The sequence below is a fragment of the Thunnus thynnus genome, chromosome 10 (assembly GCF_963924715.1).
Source record: "Thunnus thynnus chromosome 10, fThuThy2.1, whole genome shotgun sequence".
In the NCBI taxonomy this organism is placed as follows: Eukaryota; Metazoa; Chordata; class Actinopteri; order Scombriformes; family Scombridae; genus Thunnus; species Thunnus thynnus.
In genome coordinates, this window is record NC_089526.1 from 4,243,193 (window position 1) to 4,260,286 (window position 17,094).

The following is a 17,094-nucleotide window of genomic DNA, read 5'->3' on the forward strand; positions in this document are numbered from 1 at the left end:
GATGATAGCAGCAGATGCAGGTCTAGCATATATTGCTCCACACTAAGTTGTTGGTAAAATGATAATAGATGAATGAATACATAAATAGTCATAAATAAAGATAAATATAATTGCTCAAGTGTGGTCAGAATGTTTGTGCACTTATACCAAAACACTGGTGAAAAAGAATCAAACACAGAGTCGCAGGGGTTTAGATTAAAGCAGTGAACATTTATATCATAATTTACACTTTTTGACAATTTTGCACATAAATAACTATGTAAACCAGAATGTAAACAGAGACAGTTCTTTAGGGGGATTCTCTTGTGGAGTTAAAGCTCTGATCAGAGAGAAAGAGATGCTTTGGTCGAACATTAGTAAGAGAGAGAGAGAGAAAGATAACCAATCAGAGTACAGAGTTCAGATCGTTGATGCACAACTGCTGCAGGAAAAAAAATCACAGGTTGCTATGGTAACATTAAGTCGAGTCTTAATGCCATTATTACCGGTTTAAGTAACATTGAACACATTGTAAATGGTGCAAGCATCGGCACTGAAGTTATAAAGTAGGAGGAGGAGGAGGAGGAGGAGGAGGAGGAGGGGGGGCCAGTGCATAAAAGAAGAAGGCCGAGGTGCTTTGGTGTATGCCAGTTCATTAACAAGATGGCGGACGGGTTAAAGAAAGGGGAGGGGGCTTTTGTTTCTCAACCAAAATATTAACAAACAACAATAACAACAACAAAACAAAACAAAAAAAAACATCTACAAAACGAGAGACCACAGCTAAAGAGCCAACACTTCATCATATACACACTACATCTTCCCTTCTTCAGCATTTTGATTCCTCAAGTCCTTCTTCCCTTGTTTTTTGTGTTTTTTTTTTTGTTTTTTTTTGGGTGTGCGTTTGAAATTAAGCCAAGTGAACTTTGGTTACTAGCGTCAAGTGTGAATCCCTACATCTGAAGATGTTTACTTCCCTGTTGGGTGTTTAACAGTGTAGTAAAAAAAAACAAAAACAAAAAAAAAAAAAAACAAGAGGAGGAACGAGTGGGAGGCGGCTCGCTAGCCTCCCGAGTCCGTTATGTGCTACATGTTGAGCAGACGGAGCATTCGCTGCCGCTTCTGCTGCCGCCGCCGCCGCCGCCGCTCCTTTTGGACCACGTGAAGAGCTGCACTCCAGTTCAGTTTGGTTTCTTCTTCTTCTTCAAGTAGCAAAAAAAAAGCAAATAAATAGAAAGCTCCCACCTTCAGCTGTCCCTTTAAACACACACACTTAAACACACACTCATGTTGTCACATGCACACTGAGGTAACCGTTGTGAAAAATATACAAAAAAGAAAAAAAATGCCCTTTTTTTGTTTCATTTAAATTAAGTAGGCATCAGAAAAAGGACACAGACATACTTTAGGGAAGCGAACAAGCAGGGTTGAAATAAAGCTCTTCTCGCTAAATTAACAAATTTATGTGCCGTAATTTGGCAAGGTTTTCAACCCTTTTTTTTTTTTTTTTTTTTTTTAAACCTGGTAGATTGTTTTTAAAAATTTAAATAGATAAAACCCTGAAGAGTAGAGGACACCCCTGGTTCGATGGGTCAGAGGTCACAGGACGGATAACAGGCATAGAGAGAGTGACTATCTACAGAGAAATGGCCACAGAGAAAAACAAAAATATCAACAGAAAAAAATAGTCTTTTATATTGATTTCACCCCGTCAGTGTAACCATCCCTTCCACTTATTGCTTTTGAAGACAACAAATAAAAAGTATAATAAATTAAGGAGGTTATATAACAACTAATTGATCAAAAAAAAACATTTGAAAATAGAGACCAAATAATACAACAACGATAATAGCATAATATTAATTACACTGAAGGTAAGTCCTGGATAGATGATTGTCTATAAGTATATTAAATGAAAGTAGTCATGGGACAGTGTCTCTTGTAGCCCTGAGTACGCGAGTCCCTGATAGGTTGAAAAACCTGGTGTGGTCATGATGTCCCTCCTGATGACGACCAGGTAGAGAATTATTTATTTACAGCTGTTGCTCCTGGCAACCCAGTCCGTCTTGAGTCATGCAGTCTGACTTTATGTCCTTTGGGGAGGGTCAAAGGTATCTTAAGCGTGATCCTCTGACTCCTGCTTGACAGTGACGTTGGCAGGAAGTGGTGTAACGGGACTGCTGCGCCGCATCTTGATGACCGATGTCTCGTTCGGGGACTCGTATACACCATAACCCGCGGACACGGCGCTGCTTTTGTGGTGGGGATGAAAGTGAGAGGACTCGAGGTCGGTATCCCTCCACAGCATCCCCAGGACCTGCTTCTCCAACATGGCCTCTACCTCCACACCTCCCTGCAGCTGCTCCAGCCGCTCGGCATGCTCACTGACGTCGAAGCGCTCAATCTCCTCGTTGGCGCGTTGCATCTCTTCCAAGGCGGCTTGACTGGAGACGGCTGAGGTGCCGGGGCCGGAGTTAGCTGCCAGGCAGTAGCCCTTCAGGTGAAGCCGCAAGCTGCACAGATGGATGTAGTGGCGGTGGCATTGGGAGCATTTGTGTGGACGCTCGCGGGAGTGCAGCCGCTTGTGCAACTTGAGGTGGACGAACTGGGTGAACTTGGCTGGGCAGAGTTTGCAGTGGTACGGCTTCTCCCCCGAATGGAGACGCAGGTGAGTTTTCAGGTTGCTGGTGCTGCTGAAACGCTTGTGACAAACCTGAGAGGAGAAGCGAAAATAAAAGAAATGATGTCAGCAGTTTATAGCAACCCACCAACTAACCCTCACATCTGCGTTTAATTAATCTGTCTGAGGAAATAAAACATCTTCCGCATTGGTCTCACCTGGCATTCATGTGGCTTCTCCCCAGTGTGGACCAGGTAGTGTTTCTGCAGGTGAGCCAGCTGGGTGAAGCCTTTGTTACAAGTCTGACATTTGAAGGGTCTCTCTCCACTGTGGACACGTAGATGAACCTGCATATAGGAGGAAGAGGAAAGAAAAAAATCTGCTTAGTCATATTCAGATTTTGTGAGTCTTGGGATGGTAAGGAAACATTAATTTGATTATCTTAACGGGAAAAATAAAAGGGGAACTTGTCAATTTGTTTTTTTTTCCATGTAATGTGTTTTCCGTGAAGCCTTTTGTGACACTCCTTGCTATTTAAAGTGCTGTAAACCTGCTCTGCTGCCTACTAATTACACTGACATCCTCACAGTACAAAGGAACGGAATGATAAATAAGGCAATAAATCAGACGAGCAGGCATAACATTGAAAGCCAAACACGGAACAACTCGCTGGCATCTGGAGCCTCACCTTCAGGTTCGACAGCTGTCCAAAGGTCTTGCTGCATACGTTGCACTCATACTTGATTTTGCCGTTCTGCTTCTTCAGCGGGTAAGGCAACGCCTTGTAGCCAGCTGAGCCCACACCGCGCTTCACCTTCGTCAGGTTGATGGCCTCCTCGTCCTGGTGATGCTCGCTGCTGTTGCCCAGCAGAGCTGAGGTAGGCTTGGTGGGAACCCGCTCACTGGGAGGTGCCGTGCCTGCTGTTGGGGATCCGCTGGAAGGGGCGTGGGCCGATCCGTGTGGGTGAGGGTGCCCGGGATAAGGGTGGTGAGGCCCTGCTTTGTCCTTCAGAGAGGTGGCAGCTGAGAAGGCACTGGTGGGCCCAGGAAAGAGGAAGTCTCTGTGGGCAGGGGCGGCGTCAGGCATCAGGAATCGCAACCCTGCTGTGTCAGATGGCAGGAGGGGCATGTGAGGTGGCAGGAGGCTGCTGTAGAGAGGGTACATCCGGGGAAAGATCCCTCCCACGGCGGGGACGCCACCGCCAGGCAGAGGGTAATGATGAGGCAGGAGGTAGCGCGAGTAAGGGGCTCCTGGAGGGTAGAAGGGTGATGAGAGGGGTGCGGATGGTGGAGAGTAAGCAGGGTAGGAACCCAGTCCAGTGGGGTAGAAAGATGCTGGTGATGGCGCTGGAACCGAGGGGCTCCCCTGAGGGCTGCTGTCTGGGCTGCTCCTCGCCGACGGGCTGGGCGTAGCTGAGGACTGGTTGCCAGGGGAACGAGGGTAACCGAGCTGGCCGGGTTTGTGGCTAAGGAAGTCTTCAGGGATGTGAGGGTGGGTCCTGATAGCCGGGTAGAGGGCACGGGGGTACAAAGGGCGATCGGGGCTGTCGGCGCAACGCGGGCGCGTGGGAAGCGGCCGACTGGGCTCCCGCTTGGTTGACGAGGAAGAAGAGGTGCTGTTGGTGCCCCGCAGAATGGAGAGGACACTATGTTCCCTCTTGGGCGGGGTAGGGGTCACTGAGACGGGGGATGGGCTGGAGGCTTCGACCACATGCTCCTCACTGCTCACCTGCTGTTGCTTGACCTCCAAGAGAGACTGCTCTGTAGAGACAAAGAGAGAGGTGTCAGAGGGAGTTTACCTGAGCAAGATATAGTCCACTTGGTACCACGTGGGGCTCATTAATTAATAAAATAAAAATAATAAAATAGTAATAAAATAATAGTCATGACATCTATTTAACAACATACTCAAATTCCTTTACCATCCGAAACTAACAGAGATAAACCTTCGTGATTCAGTTCTCTTCAGCAGAGGTGTGTTTATATGTGTGTGTGTATGTGTGTGTGTGTGTGTGTGTGTGTGTATGTGTGTGTGTGTGTGTGTGTGTCGCAGGGTAAAGGAACACCATTAGTAACTCAGCGGGCCAATTAAGGTGACAGATTTGACGAACGAGCGTGAGGGGAGAGGACAGGGGCAAAAGACAGGAAGTGAGGCGTGACAGCTGCCTTTGGGCAACTTTGTGTGTGTGTGTGTGTGGTATGTATGTGTGTGTATGTGTGTGTGTGTGTTTCTATAATAAAGATAAAAATCAAAATGATGGCAGACACACACACACACACACACACACACACAGGGCTGATGGAAGGTTTCCTGCTAAAGATATTCTCCAAAAAAGCTTGGCCTCCACCTGCCCTCCACACACACACACACACACACACACACACCTTGTGACAAGGTACACACACAGAGGCGCCTGCAGACAGAGGCCTCTGTCTGATTTGTTGACTCTCCCACTTTTTGCAGAACACACACACTCACACACACACACTTTTGATCAAGCTCCAACTCTCCTGATTTTTCCCTGGCCATTCGCTATTGTTTCCAGGCCAAAGGTTAAATTAGAGAGCTTCCTCTTCAGTCGCTAACATCTACTGTGTCGTCTGCATGATGAAAGAGTGGATTAGGAGGAGAGCTCACACACACAGACTCTAAAAGCCCCGGCATGTCAGCTTGCGGCACATCTCGGCTGTTAAATGGCCAAAGTCGGGCCCTTAAAACGCCGCCGTCTATTATCTATAAGCTCATTTACTGCCCAGTCGACTTTTTACCATGAGGTCGCACAGAGGGGAGCGTGTGTGTGTGTGTGTGTATGAGAGTAAGTAAGTGTGTGTGAGAGAGATGGAGGTTGTCAAAGTTAATCCTGAGTGCCAGCACTTGTGAAATCCCCCCCCCCCCCAATTTCCCCCCCTCACACACGCACACACACATAGTCGGTGACCCTTGCATTGGTAGTATAGCGGCAGTAAGTAAACATTGAGGTTATCAGTTAGCCTTCCTCCTCCTCCTCCTCTTCCTCCTCCCTCCTTCCCTCTTCCAGAAAACAAACAGGGCAGCCATCTTGGAGATATCAATCTGTCAGCACGGCCCTTCTGCCAGGAAGTTCAAGTAGTCAAGAGAGGAGGTGGAACGGGGGGGGTGCAACTCTACCTCCAGCGCTCCCTCCTCCACCTTTTTCTGTTCCTTTCAAGTGCCAAATATATCAGGCAAATGGCTGACACACACACACACACACACAAACACACAAACACATGCACAGTATGTGTGAGCTAGCATCTGTTTGAGATGAAAAGAATGGATGTGATGGCATGTACCACTTATGATTTTTGTGTGTATTTGTGTTTCTCTGTGTGTGTTTGTGTGTGTGTTTGAGAAGAGAGAGTGTTTTTGTCGGCAGAGCAGAGCGTCTTTGAACACAACACACACATACACACACACACACACACACACACACATGGCTGACAGGTGCTTTCAAGTGCTAACACTTGAAGAATGCTAAACGACGGCGACAAAAAAAAAAGCAAGAGAGGAGAGAGAGAGAGAGAAAGAGAGAGAGAGAGAGAGGAGAAAGTGAGGGAGTGAGACAGCGGTGCGCGCTCAGTCATTCTGCTCATGCACAGGCGCACACACACACACACACACACACACACACACACACACACACACACACACAGATGTCAACACACACGTCTGGTTTTGCTATGACTGTGCTGGAAACCCTACGACAGAAGAGCTAAAGAGCAAAAGCTAGAAACCGACAACAGGAGACATGTCGCGCTTCTCAGGAATAAAATACAGGATGTCAGTCGGTTTGGACAACTGTGGCGCCTCCCTAAGGACGCAGAGTGTAACTTTTAAAAAGTCCAAAACGCAAGAGTCAGTTATGTCTTCTTCTCTAGTTTGAGCAGAATCTAACGAGCAGTATCTGAGATTTTGATTTTGATTGATTAATTAACCTGGCTTGACTTTGTAGAGTCATTCAAGCATTTCTATGAAAATGGAGCAGCTCTAGAGGCGTGGGTGAACACAAATAATCTGAGCTAGCCAAAACATGAAAAAATGTGGCTAAAATTGGATTATAAAGAACTAAAACGAAAAGAATCATTAATAATCGACAAAATCAATTTATACCTATTGCCTATCGGAAATTATGCAAATTTTTGCCGTTTGTCTAACTAGCTAACCTCCAAAAACAGAGAATTACTAAGCATCTTTTATATTTCATGAATTTGCTTTGAGTGCATGTTTTTGCTACTCGTAGTAACAGCAACCCAGATGTGTCGGGTGAAATATTCAAAATGTGAAAATGACATTCATTCTTAGCCACGGCGTTCATAACGCTGAGGAGTTTAAACTTGGAATGTCAGCTAGGCTACACAGCTAGCTTAAATAACTGACTTGCACTTTTTTTTCAGTCAGTAGCACAACTACCAGGATTCATCAGAGCAGCTTCCTCTTCCTTCACCTTTTGCCCTTTTAACTAGGTTTCGGTTTAACGTTACTTAGTCAGAAAAAACTGTGGTTTTCTTGGTTTTACTCAGCCGATGAGATTATTTCTGACTTCGTTTTTTTTTTTAGAGAGCTTAAACTCTCGTGGACCGCGCCAACGGTCAAAAATCATACTCTGTTCCTGCTGCAGGTAAACATCTGTATTCGAGTCACTGGCGGGTCAATAGGAGCCTGTGGGGCTAAGTGACAGAGGAAGCTAATTAAAGACAACACATATACTGTATACACAAACACAAGCTTTAGAGAGAGAGAGAGAGAGAGAGGGGGGGGAGGGCCTGGGCTTCCTCCTGCCTCTGTCCCCCCAGGTCATGCGCATTTCTCCCTGGGCAGTGGAGTCGCCCAGGCTGGGTCTGCTGGTTCCTCTGCCACCTTAACACTGCTATTAGCCTGCAGTCAAATCTGGAAACCCCTGAGCTCCTTCTCTCTCTCTCTCTCTCTCTCTCTTTCTTTGTTTCCCGTTTAGCTCGCTCTCCCTTTGATCAGATCAGCTAAAGTGGATAAGTGCAGTCACCGTGTCATGAACGCAGGGTGATTTGAGTCTCACTCATTCACGATGTTTAGAGGTTTACATTTAGGTTTTGGGGTTAGCATTAACAGTAAGGGGATGAATATATATAGCGTAGTGAAAATAAGACGCTTACTTTCTCATAAAAAGGTCATGGAAGACACACACACACACCTACACACACACACACACACACACACACACACAGTGTCTCTGGCTCTTTTATTGAGGTTGAGTGAGGTTGTGTAGAGTGTGGATGTGCGAGCTTTCATGTTAAAAGCGGGTCTTTAAGTGTGTAAGACTGTGGCATTAGGGGCCATATCCCCCCCCCCCTCCCCCCTTCCCTGTCTGTGTAATTACACTGTCACTGGCACACACACACACACACACACAGATACACATAAACACACACACAAATACAACGATGGCACTGACAGAGATGAAAGGTTGTCAGTTTGTATAGTATTGTGTGTGTGTGTAAGATAATGACAGGCTAACGTTCAGAGAGGAAGGCTTTAAGAGGCTTTAAGAGCGGCGACAGGACACACTCAAGACACACGGACACACCTACATCACTTAAGTTTTTTTAAGTTAGCAGCTTAAATAATAATTAATAAAAACTGGCTGTTCTTGTACAAAGAGTAGTTGACCTTTAAGGCCAAAAAATAATAATTCTGTCCTCACCTAACTTTAAAATATAAAAAAAAATTAAATCATTTGGACTTACTGAGTTTCTGCATCATCAGCTCTCCGGACGGCGGGTAATGGAGGCGTCTGGCGAAGTCGTGGCAATACCACACGAGCAGCTCGGCGCCGGCCGGGACGGGCTTCACTGTGTAGAAGTAAATCTCCATGCCATTCTGACATGCCGCCAGGTTCTGTTCTGCCTCCGAGTGGGCAGGGTTCACGTACCGCATCCAGTTAGAACGGGTCTCATCCAGGCCGTCGACGAAGTGGTGGAACTCCCCGTCGGCATAGATCTGAAGGGGAGAGAAGTAGTTAATTTAGGATTTAATCAAAGTATTTAATTCACTTTTTTTCTTTCTTTCTTACAAAAAAAGGACACAATTATATTAATTCAGTTGGTATAAATGTAGAAAATGTACTGTAAAAAAATGTCTCTAATTTTATTCACTGCCTTTTAATACACTTATATCACTTTGCTGACTCACTAACTTAACAATGTAAGTGAATCAGCAACCACATGAGGAGGAAAGTAATAATAAATTTAGTAAAAATGAAATTTTGCAATTAGGTAATAAACTTTAAACTAGTCATACACAGATTTACTGTTAAATGATTGATGATATAACTAATGTAATCAGTACTTTAAATGTAATTTACCAAATAAATAACTAACTAACTTTACCCAAGCTGCCACCCAGCAAAGAGAGAGAAAATCCAGCTTGTTTAAATATAAAATACAAAAATGTCCAACTCTCCCGCTCTCTCTCTCTCTCTCTCTCTCTCTCTCAACCCTTCATCCTCTCATTCCTCACCATGTCTCTCTCCTCAGCTTCATCTCCTCGAGACGGACGAACGGACAGAAACAGACAGAGCGCTGAGGAGGAGGAGATCCTCTTTTATATTGAAAAGAGAAAGGAAGAAGCAACTCATTTTTCTACTTCTCCTCCCCCTCTCTCTCTCTCTCTGTCTCTTTCTTTCACTCTCTCTCTATCTATCTGTGTGTGTGTGTGTGTGTGCGCGTGTGCGTGAGAAAGTGAGATATGAGCATGAATGGAACACCTTTTTGATTTTTGTGTGCTTGCGGTTAGACGCATAGTGAGTCTTTCTTTTCATATGCGAGTCGAACACACACATACACGCACGCTGCGTAGGCGGTGGTCAGGTGGTTCGTGAGTGTGTGTGCACTCTCACTGTCAGTTACGGGTAGTGATGGAGTGTGTTCTGTCAAACAGTGTGTGTGTATATGTGTGTGTGTGTGTGTATGTACTTACAGGAACCACAGTGTAACATGTTTTTTGTGCGAAGGTGACATCATATCCCCGTCTCTCTCTTTTTCTCTCTCACACACACACACACACATATAAACTCTCTCACACAGAAAAACAGAGAGCCCAGTTTCCTGTTCCACTGAGTGACTTTAGATGTGCGTGACATCACAGGAAGGGGTCTCTCCGGGTTCTTACGAAGTGCGCGCGTGTGTGTGTGTGTCTGTATATATATATGTCTGTGTTTTCCGTGTATGTGTACTCACTCTCCAGAAGTACTTGCGGTTGGCGTCTTTGGGGACGCTATCGGCTGTGTAGATCTCGCCCACCAGGGGACCGAAGCGGGTTCCCTTGGGGATGTACTCCCTGCTGCATACGCCGACCACCTGCGCAAAGACACACACACACACAGCTTAGACAAAAGAGCAAAGAGGTCTTTGAAGTGGTGTGTGACGAAGTTCGTAATATATATCTTTGTGTGCTCTAAATTTTTGTGTCTTAACAAGTAATGATCTGGCGTTAAGACAATAACTGCGTGTGTTTGTTTGCAACGTCTAAACATGCTCAAAACTGCCACCAGTGTGAAAATCTCACTTCCTTCTTCCTTTGATGTGTTTTTTACAGTGGTTTACATCCTTCTAGCACAGTTTTACCGCTCTCCAATCCCTGTACGCAACCTTTTATTATCCAAACCCCCTCATTAATTATTATTAATGTTATGTAAAGTGACATGAGGAAGCATCAACCAACACTGGCAAAATTCAACTTATTAACCCACTTTTTTTATGTCTTAAAACGTCTGATTTTTCCTTGTTAAGATGCAAGAATTTTACACGCAAACAGGTAAAGATCTTCAGTGTTAAAACACACAAGAAATAGGACCTTTAGGAGTTTTTTTTGACCAAGTGGCTTGCCGTAGATATGGAGCGTGTGTGTGTGTTTTCACGCTGTCGTGCACATCCATCAGTGATACGTGTCATTAAGTCTCATTAAATCTTATTGCATACATAAACATAGACACGCAGCCACACACACTATCAAGCACCTGTCAACAGGTGATGATTAATGAACCGACTTCATGCTTCAGTTCATTAAAGAAAGCGTGTGTGTGTTCGTGTGTGTTCGTGTGTGTATGTGTGGACAAAGAAAACCTGTAAAATCTGTTCTTTCAAATCTCTCTCTCTCTCTGTCTGTCTCTCTCTCTCATCACATTTCAACTCGCCGCCACATCAAACCAAAACCGCTGCCACTTCAGACGCTTCAGGGGGGAAACATCCAGATACTCAAAAGAAAAAAAAAAAAAAAAAAAGATTCTTTTGTTTCACTTTTTCTTTTTTTTTTTGGTTTCTCATTTGATTTGATTAAAGGGAGAAAAACGGGAGGAGAGGAGGAATAATAAGAAGAAGAGGAGGAAGAGAAAAAGCGAGGGATTATCTGGCGACAAGACATCAGGCTCCAGTCGTGGATGGTGGAGAAACACCCACACACACACACACACATGCACACACATATGCACACGCGCACACACACACAAACACAGACGCATACACACATTTTCTTCATGCATAACCCACGCAAACAGACATCTTTCCCAAACCCCCTTGTTCCCTGGTGACATAGGAAATCCCCCTTTCCCCTTTTTTCCCTACATGAGACCAGACATGAGTGTGCAACAGGAGGCTTTTTTTTTTTTTTTTTACTTATTAACAGACTTTTACAATGCTCGCTCTCTCTCTCTCTCTCTCCTCCTTTAAACGCAATCTTCTTTGATCAGAGCCTCAGTCTTTCTCTTCTTCCTCTCTCTCAGGCCAGATAAATATTAACTGATAGCGTATCAGCTCGTAAACAAAACACACTTCTTCTTTTTTTTTGCATCTCTGGTTCTTTCCACAGTTTCCCGTTGATAAGCCGCTGATGAGAAAATCTATGCGATCGCCGACACTTTTAAGTTTACAGAGAAAGTCACAAGGTGTCAAAAAGTTTTTGACCTTTTGACCTGCAGTCATGCATCCAATCTGTCTGGCAAAACACAACACAGATCCGTCGTGAATCTGTTTTTAGCCTTCAGAATGAGACGTGTGTGTTAACCTTTTTTTTTTTGCTCTCGAGTCGATTTCTGCATTTGTGTTCGGGGGATTATTAAATACTGATACGTCTCATCAAATAACTAAAGCTGTAGGAAGATGCAAATCAGAATTGTCCCCTGAAATGCAAATTTACAACTAAAATTTCAGCTTTCAGAAGCTCAACACCCTCCTTTAACATAACCAGAGAGTCGGTTCGGTTGCGGTGCATCACAGATCTATACCTCGCTGTTATCCACCCTCAGTTTCAAACTTTGACACTTTGACATTTTGACTTTTTCACCTCCGCTTCGATTCATACTTTTAAGTCTGTCAAAGGGTCACGAGGTCGCTCGTTTGTTACTTAAAGATTAACAGAGGACACGTGTAAATTAGGCTTTTTATTCCTGCTCGGTAGCAGAAACTGTGTGACAGCAGTTATTTTATCATCACCAGTAAATCAGCTATAAATTTACAGGTTACTCTCTTAAAAAAAACCAAACAGAAACATTCAGGAGTTTCAAGACGCTCTGAATCATGAAGTATCAGATGGGCGAAAAATTAAGTCACATTGAAACTTCAACTGTCACTCAATCAGAAGCAGTTTGCTGTGTTGTGTTAGTTGGCTCCCCCTGCCAGCAAGATCAGGTACTGCAGCTGGTTTAATGAGTACTATGATATAGAAGAAACACGCATTTACACACACACACACACACAGGATCAAGCCGTCATCATATCCTCAGATGATTAATGAGTTTTTATGGATGGATGCACGTTGATGAAGATGCAGCGTAAACACTTCAGTTACAGTGTGTGTGTGTATGTGTGAGTGAATCCTGCTTCAGGCGTTTCATACACACACACACACACATTCCTCTCTGTAATGTGTGTTTTACGACGAGACACGACCTCCTCTTCATTACATGACCTATATCTGACTCATGTGTGTGTGTAGGTGTGTGTGTGTCTATACTGCCGGCGTTCTCTTCCTGAGAATATTTGAAAAATCATGACTGGAGAGAAAGTTTGTATGTCTGCCAATGTGTGTGTGGTGTGTGTGTGTGTGTGTGTGTGTGTGTGTGTGTGGGGGGGGGGAGGGTATGTGAGTCTGACCTCCTTGCTCTCAGCTGGGTGTTTGAAGGCCAGGTTTCTCGGCAGAGACGCCTCCGCTCTGGTCGTCGTCATCATCATGGTGTCACCGTCTGGGCCCGCCTCCCACGCCGTGTCTTTGACAATATACGTGCACTTCTCCTCAAAGTCTGCCTCCGTCCAGCGCGTCATGTCCGCCTCCTCCATCTCCATCTCCATGTCTACGTCCGTGTCTGTCATGGTCTCTGCTCCGTCTGAGCTGGCGCCAGCTGCGGCGGCGGCTGCTGTTGTTGTGGTAGTGGTGGCGGAGGCCATCTTCACTCCATGTTGTGTGTCGTCCTGCTCCATAGTGTGCGCCCCCTCACTGGTCAACATGGCCGAGCTATGAGAGGTCGCCTGGACGACAGAGAGGAAGAAAAAAGAGAGATTTTACACTTTTAATCTGCTTTGTTAAAACATTTACACTGATGAAGAAAAGTGCAAAAATATAAGAAGACGTGAAAGAAAAAGAAAGGAAGAAAGACGTAGTGGTTAGAAATAAAGGACACAAGAAAAGGATGGAAGAGAGTAAAATAAAACATAAAAGAAACAAAATAAGGTTAAAGGGTAAAACAATAAATGCAAAGAAATAAAAGGAAAAGACGAGGAGAAAGGGAGGAAAGAAAAAAAGGAAAGATGTAAGGCGACACCGAGAGGCGTGGTGGATTAAATGGAAAAAAAAAAGATAACAAAATAACAAAAGTAAGGAAAAAAAGGAGATGTGGGAGGAAAGAGATAAGAAATAAAATGCGGAAAGAAAGAAAGAAAGAAAAAGAAATGAGATAAAAAACAGAGAGATGAAGGGATGAGGAAGGAGAGGATAGGGAAGAGATGTGATTATTATGTGTGGTGACTCAATGGGGGGGGGGCGTCTGACTAACATTGCTGTCACACACACACACACACACACACACACACACACACACACACACACACACTGAGGAACAGACAGGAAACTGTTTGTCTTGTCAACTATTTAGAGAAAACATTAACTAATTTGGGAAACAATTATGGAATAAAAGCTGCATTCATTCATCCGTTTACTGCAGTAATTGTTCACTTTAATGTGATAAGAATATAATACGGCTGTTATTTGAGAGAAACATCCACCCTCATTACGGTAAAAATGTTTTACTCTTATTTCTTTGATTTTGATTCAAATCCTTCAATATGAAGCTTCTCCTCCCGTTTACATCCTCAGACGTGACACCGACTATTATCTGTTTGCGTATCTAAAGTCCGAAATGCATCAGACTGATTGATTTCTTATTTATCTTTCTCTTTTTATGTCTATAAAAAAAAAACAAAACCACAAGGTGAGATTTAAAATGAGTCAGGCGGAGATAAGGACGCCGTGATCAAAGGCGAATGAAGAGGTGCTGATTGAGTAACTCGACACGTGTCTGATATTAGGTGATGTAAAAGTGATGCTCGCTTCCTATTATGCAAATATGAAGAATGAAGCAAAGTTACACATTTTTGTTCACATTTTATACAACTAAATAAAATTTACAAAACAGCAAATCGACTTTACTGAATGATGAACTCCAGCGTCTGAAGATTAAAAAAATAAATCATGAAACAAAGTGAGGTTAACATGAATGGTGAGTTTCCTCATTTCTGCAGCTTTTAGACTAATTTCTCCTTTTGTTCTCTCCCTCTTTCCGGTTCTCTGTCAGTGTCTCTCTCTCTCTCTCTCTCTCTCTCTCTCTCTCTCTCTCCTTGAAACGATTTAACTTCATATTTGACTCATTTTTATACAGAAAACATTGAAAGTGCAACTCAGACACTTATCAGTTTGTAGAGAAAGTTTGCTCAACGCGACGCGGGCGGGCGGGCGGGCGGATTATTCGAATCTTGAACTCTCCTCCGTATTTCCCTCCTCCTCCTCCCCGTCTCTCCCTGGGGTTGAAGACAGAGGAAGGAAACGCTGTCTGTGTCTGAATGAAGCTAAAATTGGAAGCAGAGTGGCACTGCAGCGGAACCGGCAAATCATCCCGACTCCCAGCGTGTGTGTGTGTGTGTGTGTGTGTGTGTGTGTTGGTAATGGACAGGAGGGAGGTGGAGGAGGAGGGGGGTGAGTGTTGAGGAAGGGAGCGCCAAAACTTTTCCATTTGGGGGGCCACAGCAGCGCAAACAAAACTTCAAACGTGATCCCACCCAAGACAATCCCACACACACACACACACACACACACACACACACACACACACACACACACAGCCAGATATCCACACAGGGACAAACATGCTGCTCGTCCCACGCAGACAAGCGGAAAGCAGCAGATCCTCAGTGACCACACTCAGCTCTCTACATTTTTTCTGCAGCCACAAGAAAGAAAATTATTTCACATCCAACTGGCTCCAGTCACAGCTAACGACTTCTTTCTTTCCAACAGAAGCAAGAACTGACAAAAAAAAAAAGAGAGAGATATGAACTCAAACCACCTCCGCTTACTGACAAGGACTGATTTAAAAGGATATGAAGATGCCTTTCAGGAAGCACAAACTGGGAAAACCGCTCAATTTAAAAGGCGAGAGCCTCATCATCACTTCATGTTCACAGTTAATCTGATATGTTTTGCGCTTTTGCACATCAAAACACTTTTTTTTGTGCTAAACTTGCAAGAACATGCTCTTGAACTTATTAAAATATCCCTAAAATTTAAAGAAAGTTGATCTATTTTTGCTTTAAAAACAGTCTGAATCTTGACTTTAACAGCAGAAGCCGTCAGACTGGTGCAAAGCTAAACATTAAAATTACATTCAAGTCTCACAAAAACCACAAAATCCTTTATTTAAATTGTAAAACTATGAAAATTTCCAGCTAAGACACATAATTTCTCCCTGATAAGCAGCTGAGCTTCTTCCTACAGAGATCAGACGCAGCAGAACAACAAGTTTCTTCTCTATTTGCCATTTAAATGAAGCACATTAAAAAAAAAAACTTCATTTGTTAAGGAAAAGTTTCTCAATATCTCAGCTTTCGACAGAACGCTTAATTTTTTTGCATAACAGCTGCAACATCGAGAACTAATAGTGAAACCAAGAACCAAGAAACAATTCGCCTCTCGCACTTTTAGACCAACTGAAAATATAAAAGCTGAGTCTGCACGCAGTCACAGGAATTTCAGACGCAGGTACATTTCCATAAGTCAAGATGCAACTCTGTGAGATGTTGCATTACCAATCAGAGCGAAGCCGTGATAGCAAATCAGACTTTTATCTCATTTTTAAATCCATGAGGACACTTCACTGAGACTCATGTTCAAGAGTTTTCATTCACAAAACAAATCATGTAAGTCTGCAAAAAAAAAAGCCTGAGGTGCTGAGCAAACTAGAAAAAAAAACCCACTTAGAAGTGGAAGTTAAAACAATCACTAAATCCAAAAAGTGCTAAAAAAAACCCACCAGCAGCAACTAACATTAAAACAATAAAATAATCTCCTTTACCCTCAAATCAGAACTTCTTTAAACGTCCAGTCAGACACAAACACCAAAGAAAGCTACAAATCTGGTTTCAAATGATCTTAAAAGTCAGTAAATTAAGAATAAATGTTTTAAAAGTTTGATTTATACTTAACGCTTGTTAATTCTCACAATCTAGATGTTTCTAACTAAGAAAAGTAAAACAACAAAACCAAAAAAAAAAAAAAAAACGGCTCAAATCTAGCTTTAAAAAAAAGCTGAAATAAAGTTTCTTTCTCTGGATATAAAATATAAAAAAAGGTGTTACGAGTAAATCCGTACTCACCGAGTAACTTTGGTCCCATCCACACATAGGGACGACTGATCAGTGCCTCTCTGTATATATATATGTGTGTGTGTGTGTGAGATAGAGAGTGTGGGACAGGTGCAGTTCTCCCCCTCCGTCCGTCCGTCCCGCTCCGAGCGCTGATACTCCACACTGGTATGTGTGTATATATGTGTGTGCGCGTGTGTGTGCGTGTGTGTGTGATCCACTCGGTGTCCTGTGCTCGAATGCCTGACAAAATAACATGCCTCTCACTATGTTGGAAAGAGTGCTCCCTCTCTCTCTCTCTCTCCAGGCTACGCCCTCTGGACTCCTAGCCCCTCCTCCTGACTCCTCCCACCCTACTTCTTCCCCACACACACACACACACACACACACACACACACACACTCATACACACACACACACACACACTTTTGTTTGCGAGGAAGCAGCAGCAGGCGCTTTCACCTGAGGCCATGAGCTGCACACACACACACACAAACACACACACATTGAAAACACTGAAACTTTTTCAGCCTAAAAATAAAGTTTTCTTTCAGTGATGATGATGGTGTGTGTGTGTGTGTGTGTGTGTGTGCGTGTGT

The 17,094-nt window shown here is 43.8% G+C and overlaps 1 protein-coding gene across 1 annotated transcript; it reads right to left on the minus strand.

Annotated features, from left to right (window-relative positions):
• Nucleotides 1–189: 189 nt before the first annotated feature.
• Nucleotides 190–16,845, minus strand: prdm1a (PR domain containing 1a, with ZNF domain). Its single transcript, XM_067600508.1, has 7 exons — nucleotides 16,508–16,845; nucleotides 12,740–13,111; nucleotides 9,830–9,949; nucleotides 8,339–8,591; nucleotides 3,288–4,360; nucleotides 2,818–2,946; nucleotides 190–2,692 (listed from the first exon to the last, which is right to left on the minus strand). Exons 1-7 carry the CDS (start codon nucleotides 16,532–16,534, stop codon nucleotides 2,096–2,098), a joined length of 2,571 nt encoding a protein of 856 aa, XP_067456609.1. The 5' UTR covers nucleotides 16,535–16,845; the 3' UTR covers nucleotides 190–2,095.
• Between the last annotated feature and the right edge of the window lie 249 nt (nucleotides 16,846–17,094).

Excerpts from the sequence above, each read along its gene's own strand:
- prdm1a (XM_067600508.1), bottom strand. The coding sequence starts at position 16,534 with ATGTGTGGATGGGACCAAAGTTACTCG. Across the intron at positions 4,361-8,338 it reads GCTGATGATGCAGAAACTCA|AGCAGTCTCTCTTGGAGGTC; the intron begins GTAAGTCCAAAT and ends TTGTCTCTACAG. Across the intron at positions 2,693-2,817 it reads AGAAGCCACATGAATGCCAG|GTTTGTCACAAGCGTTTCAG; the intron begins GTGAGACCAATG and ends TTCTCCTCTCAG.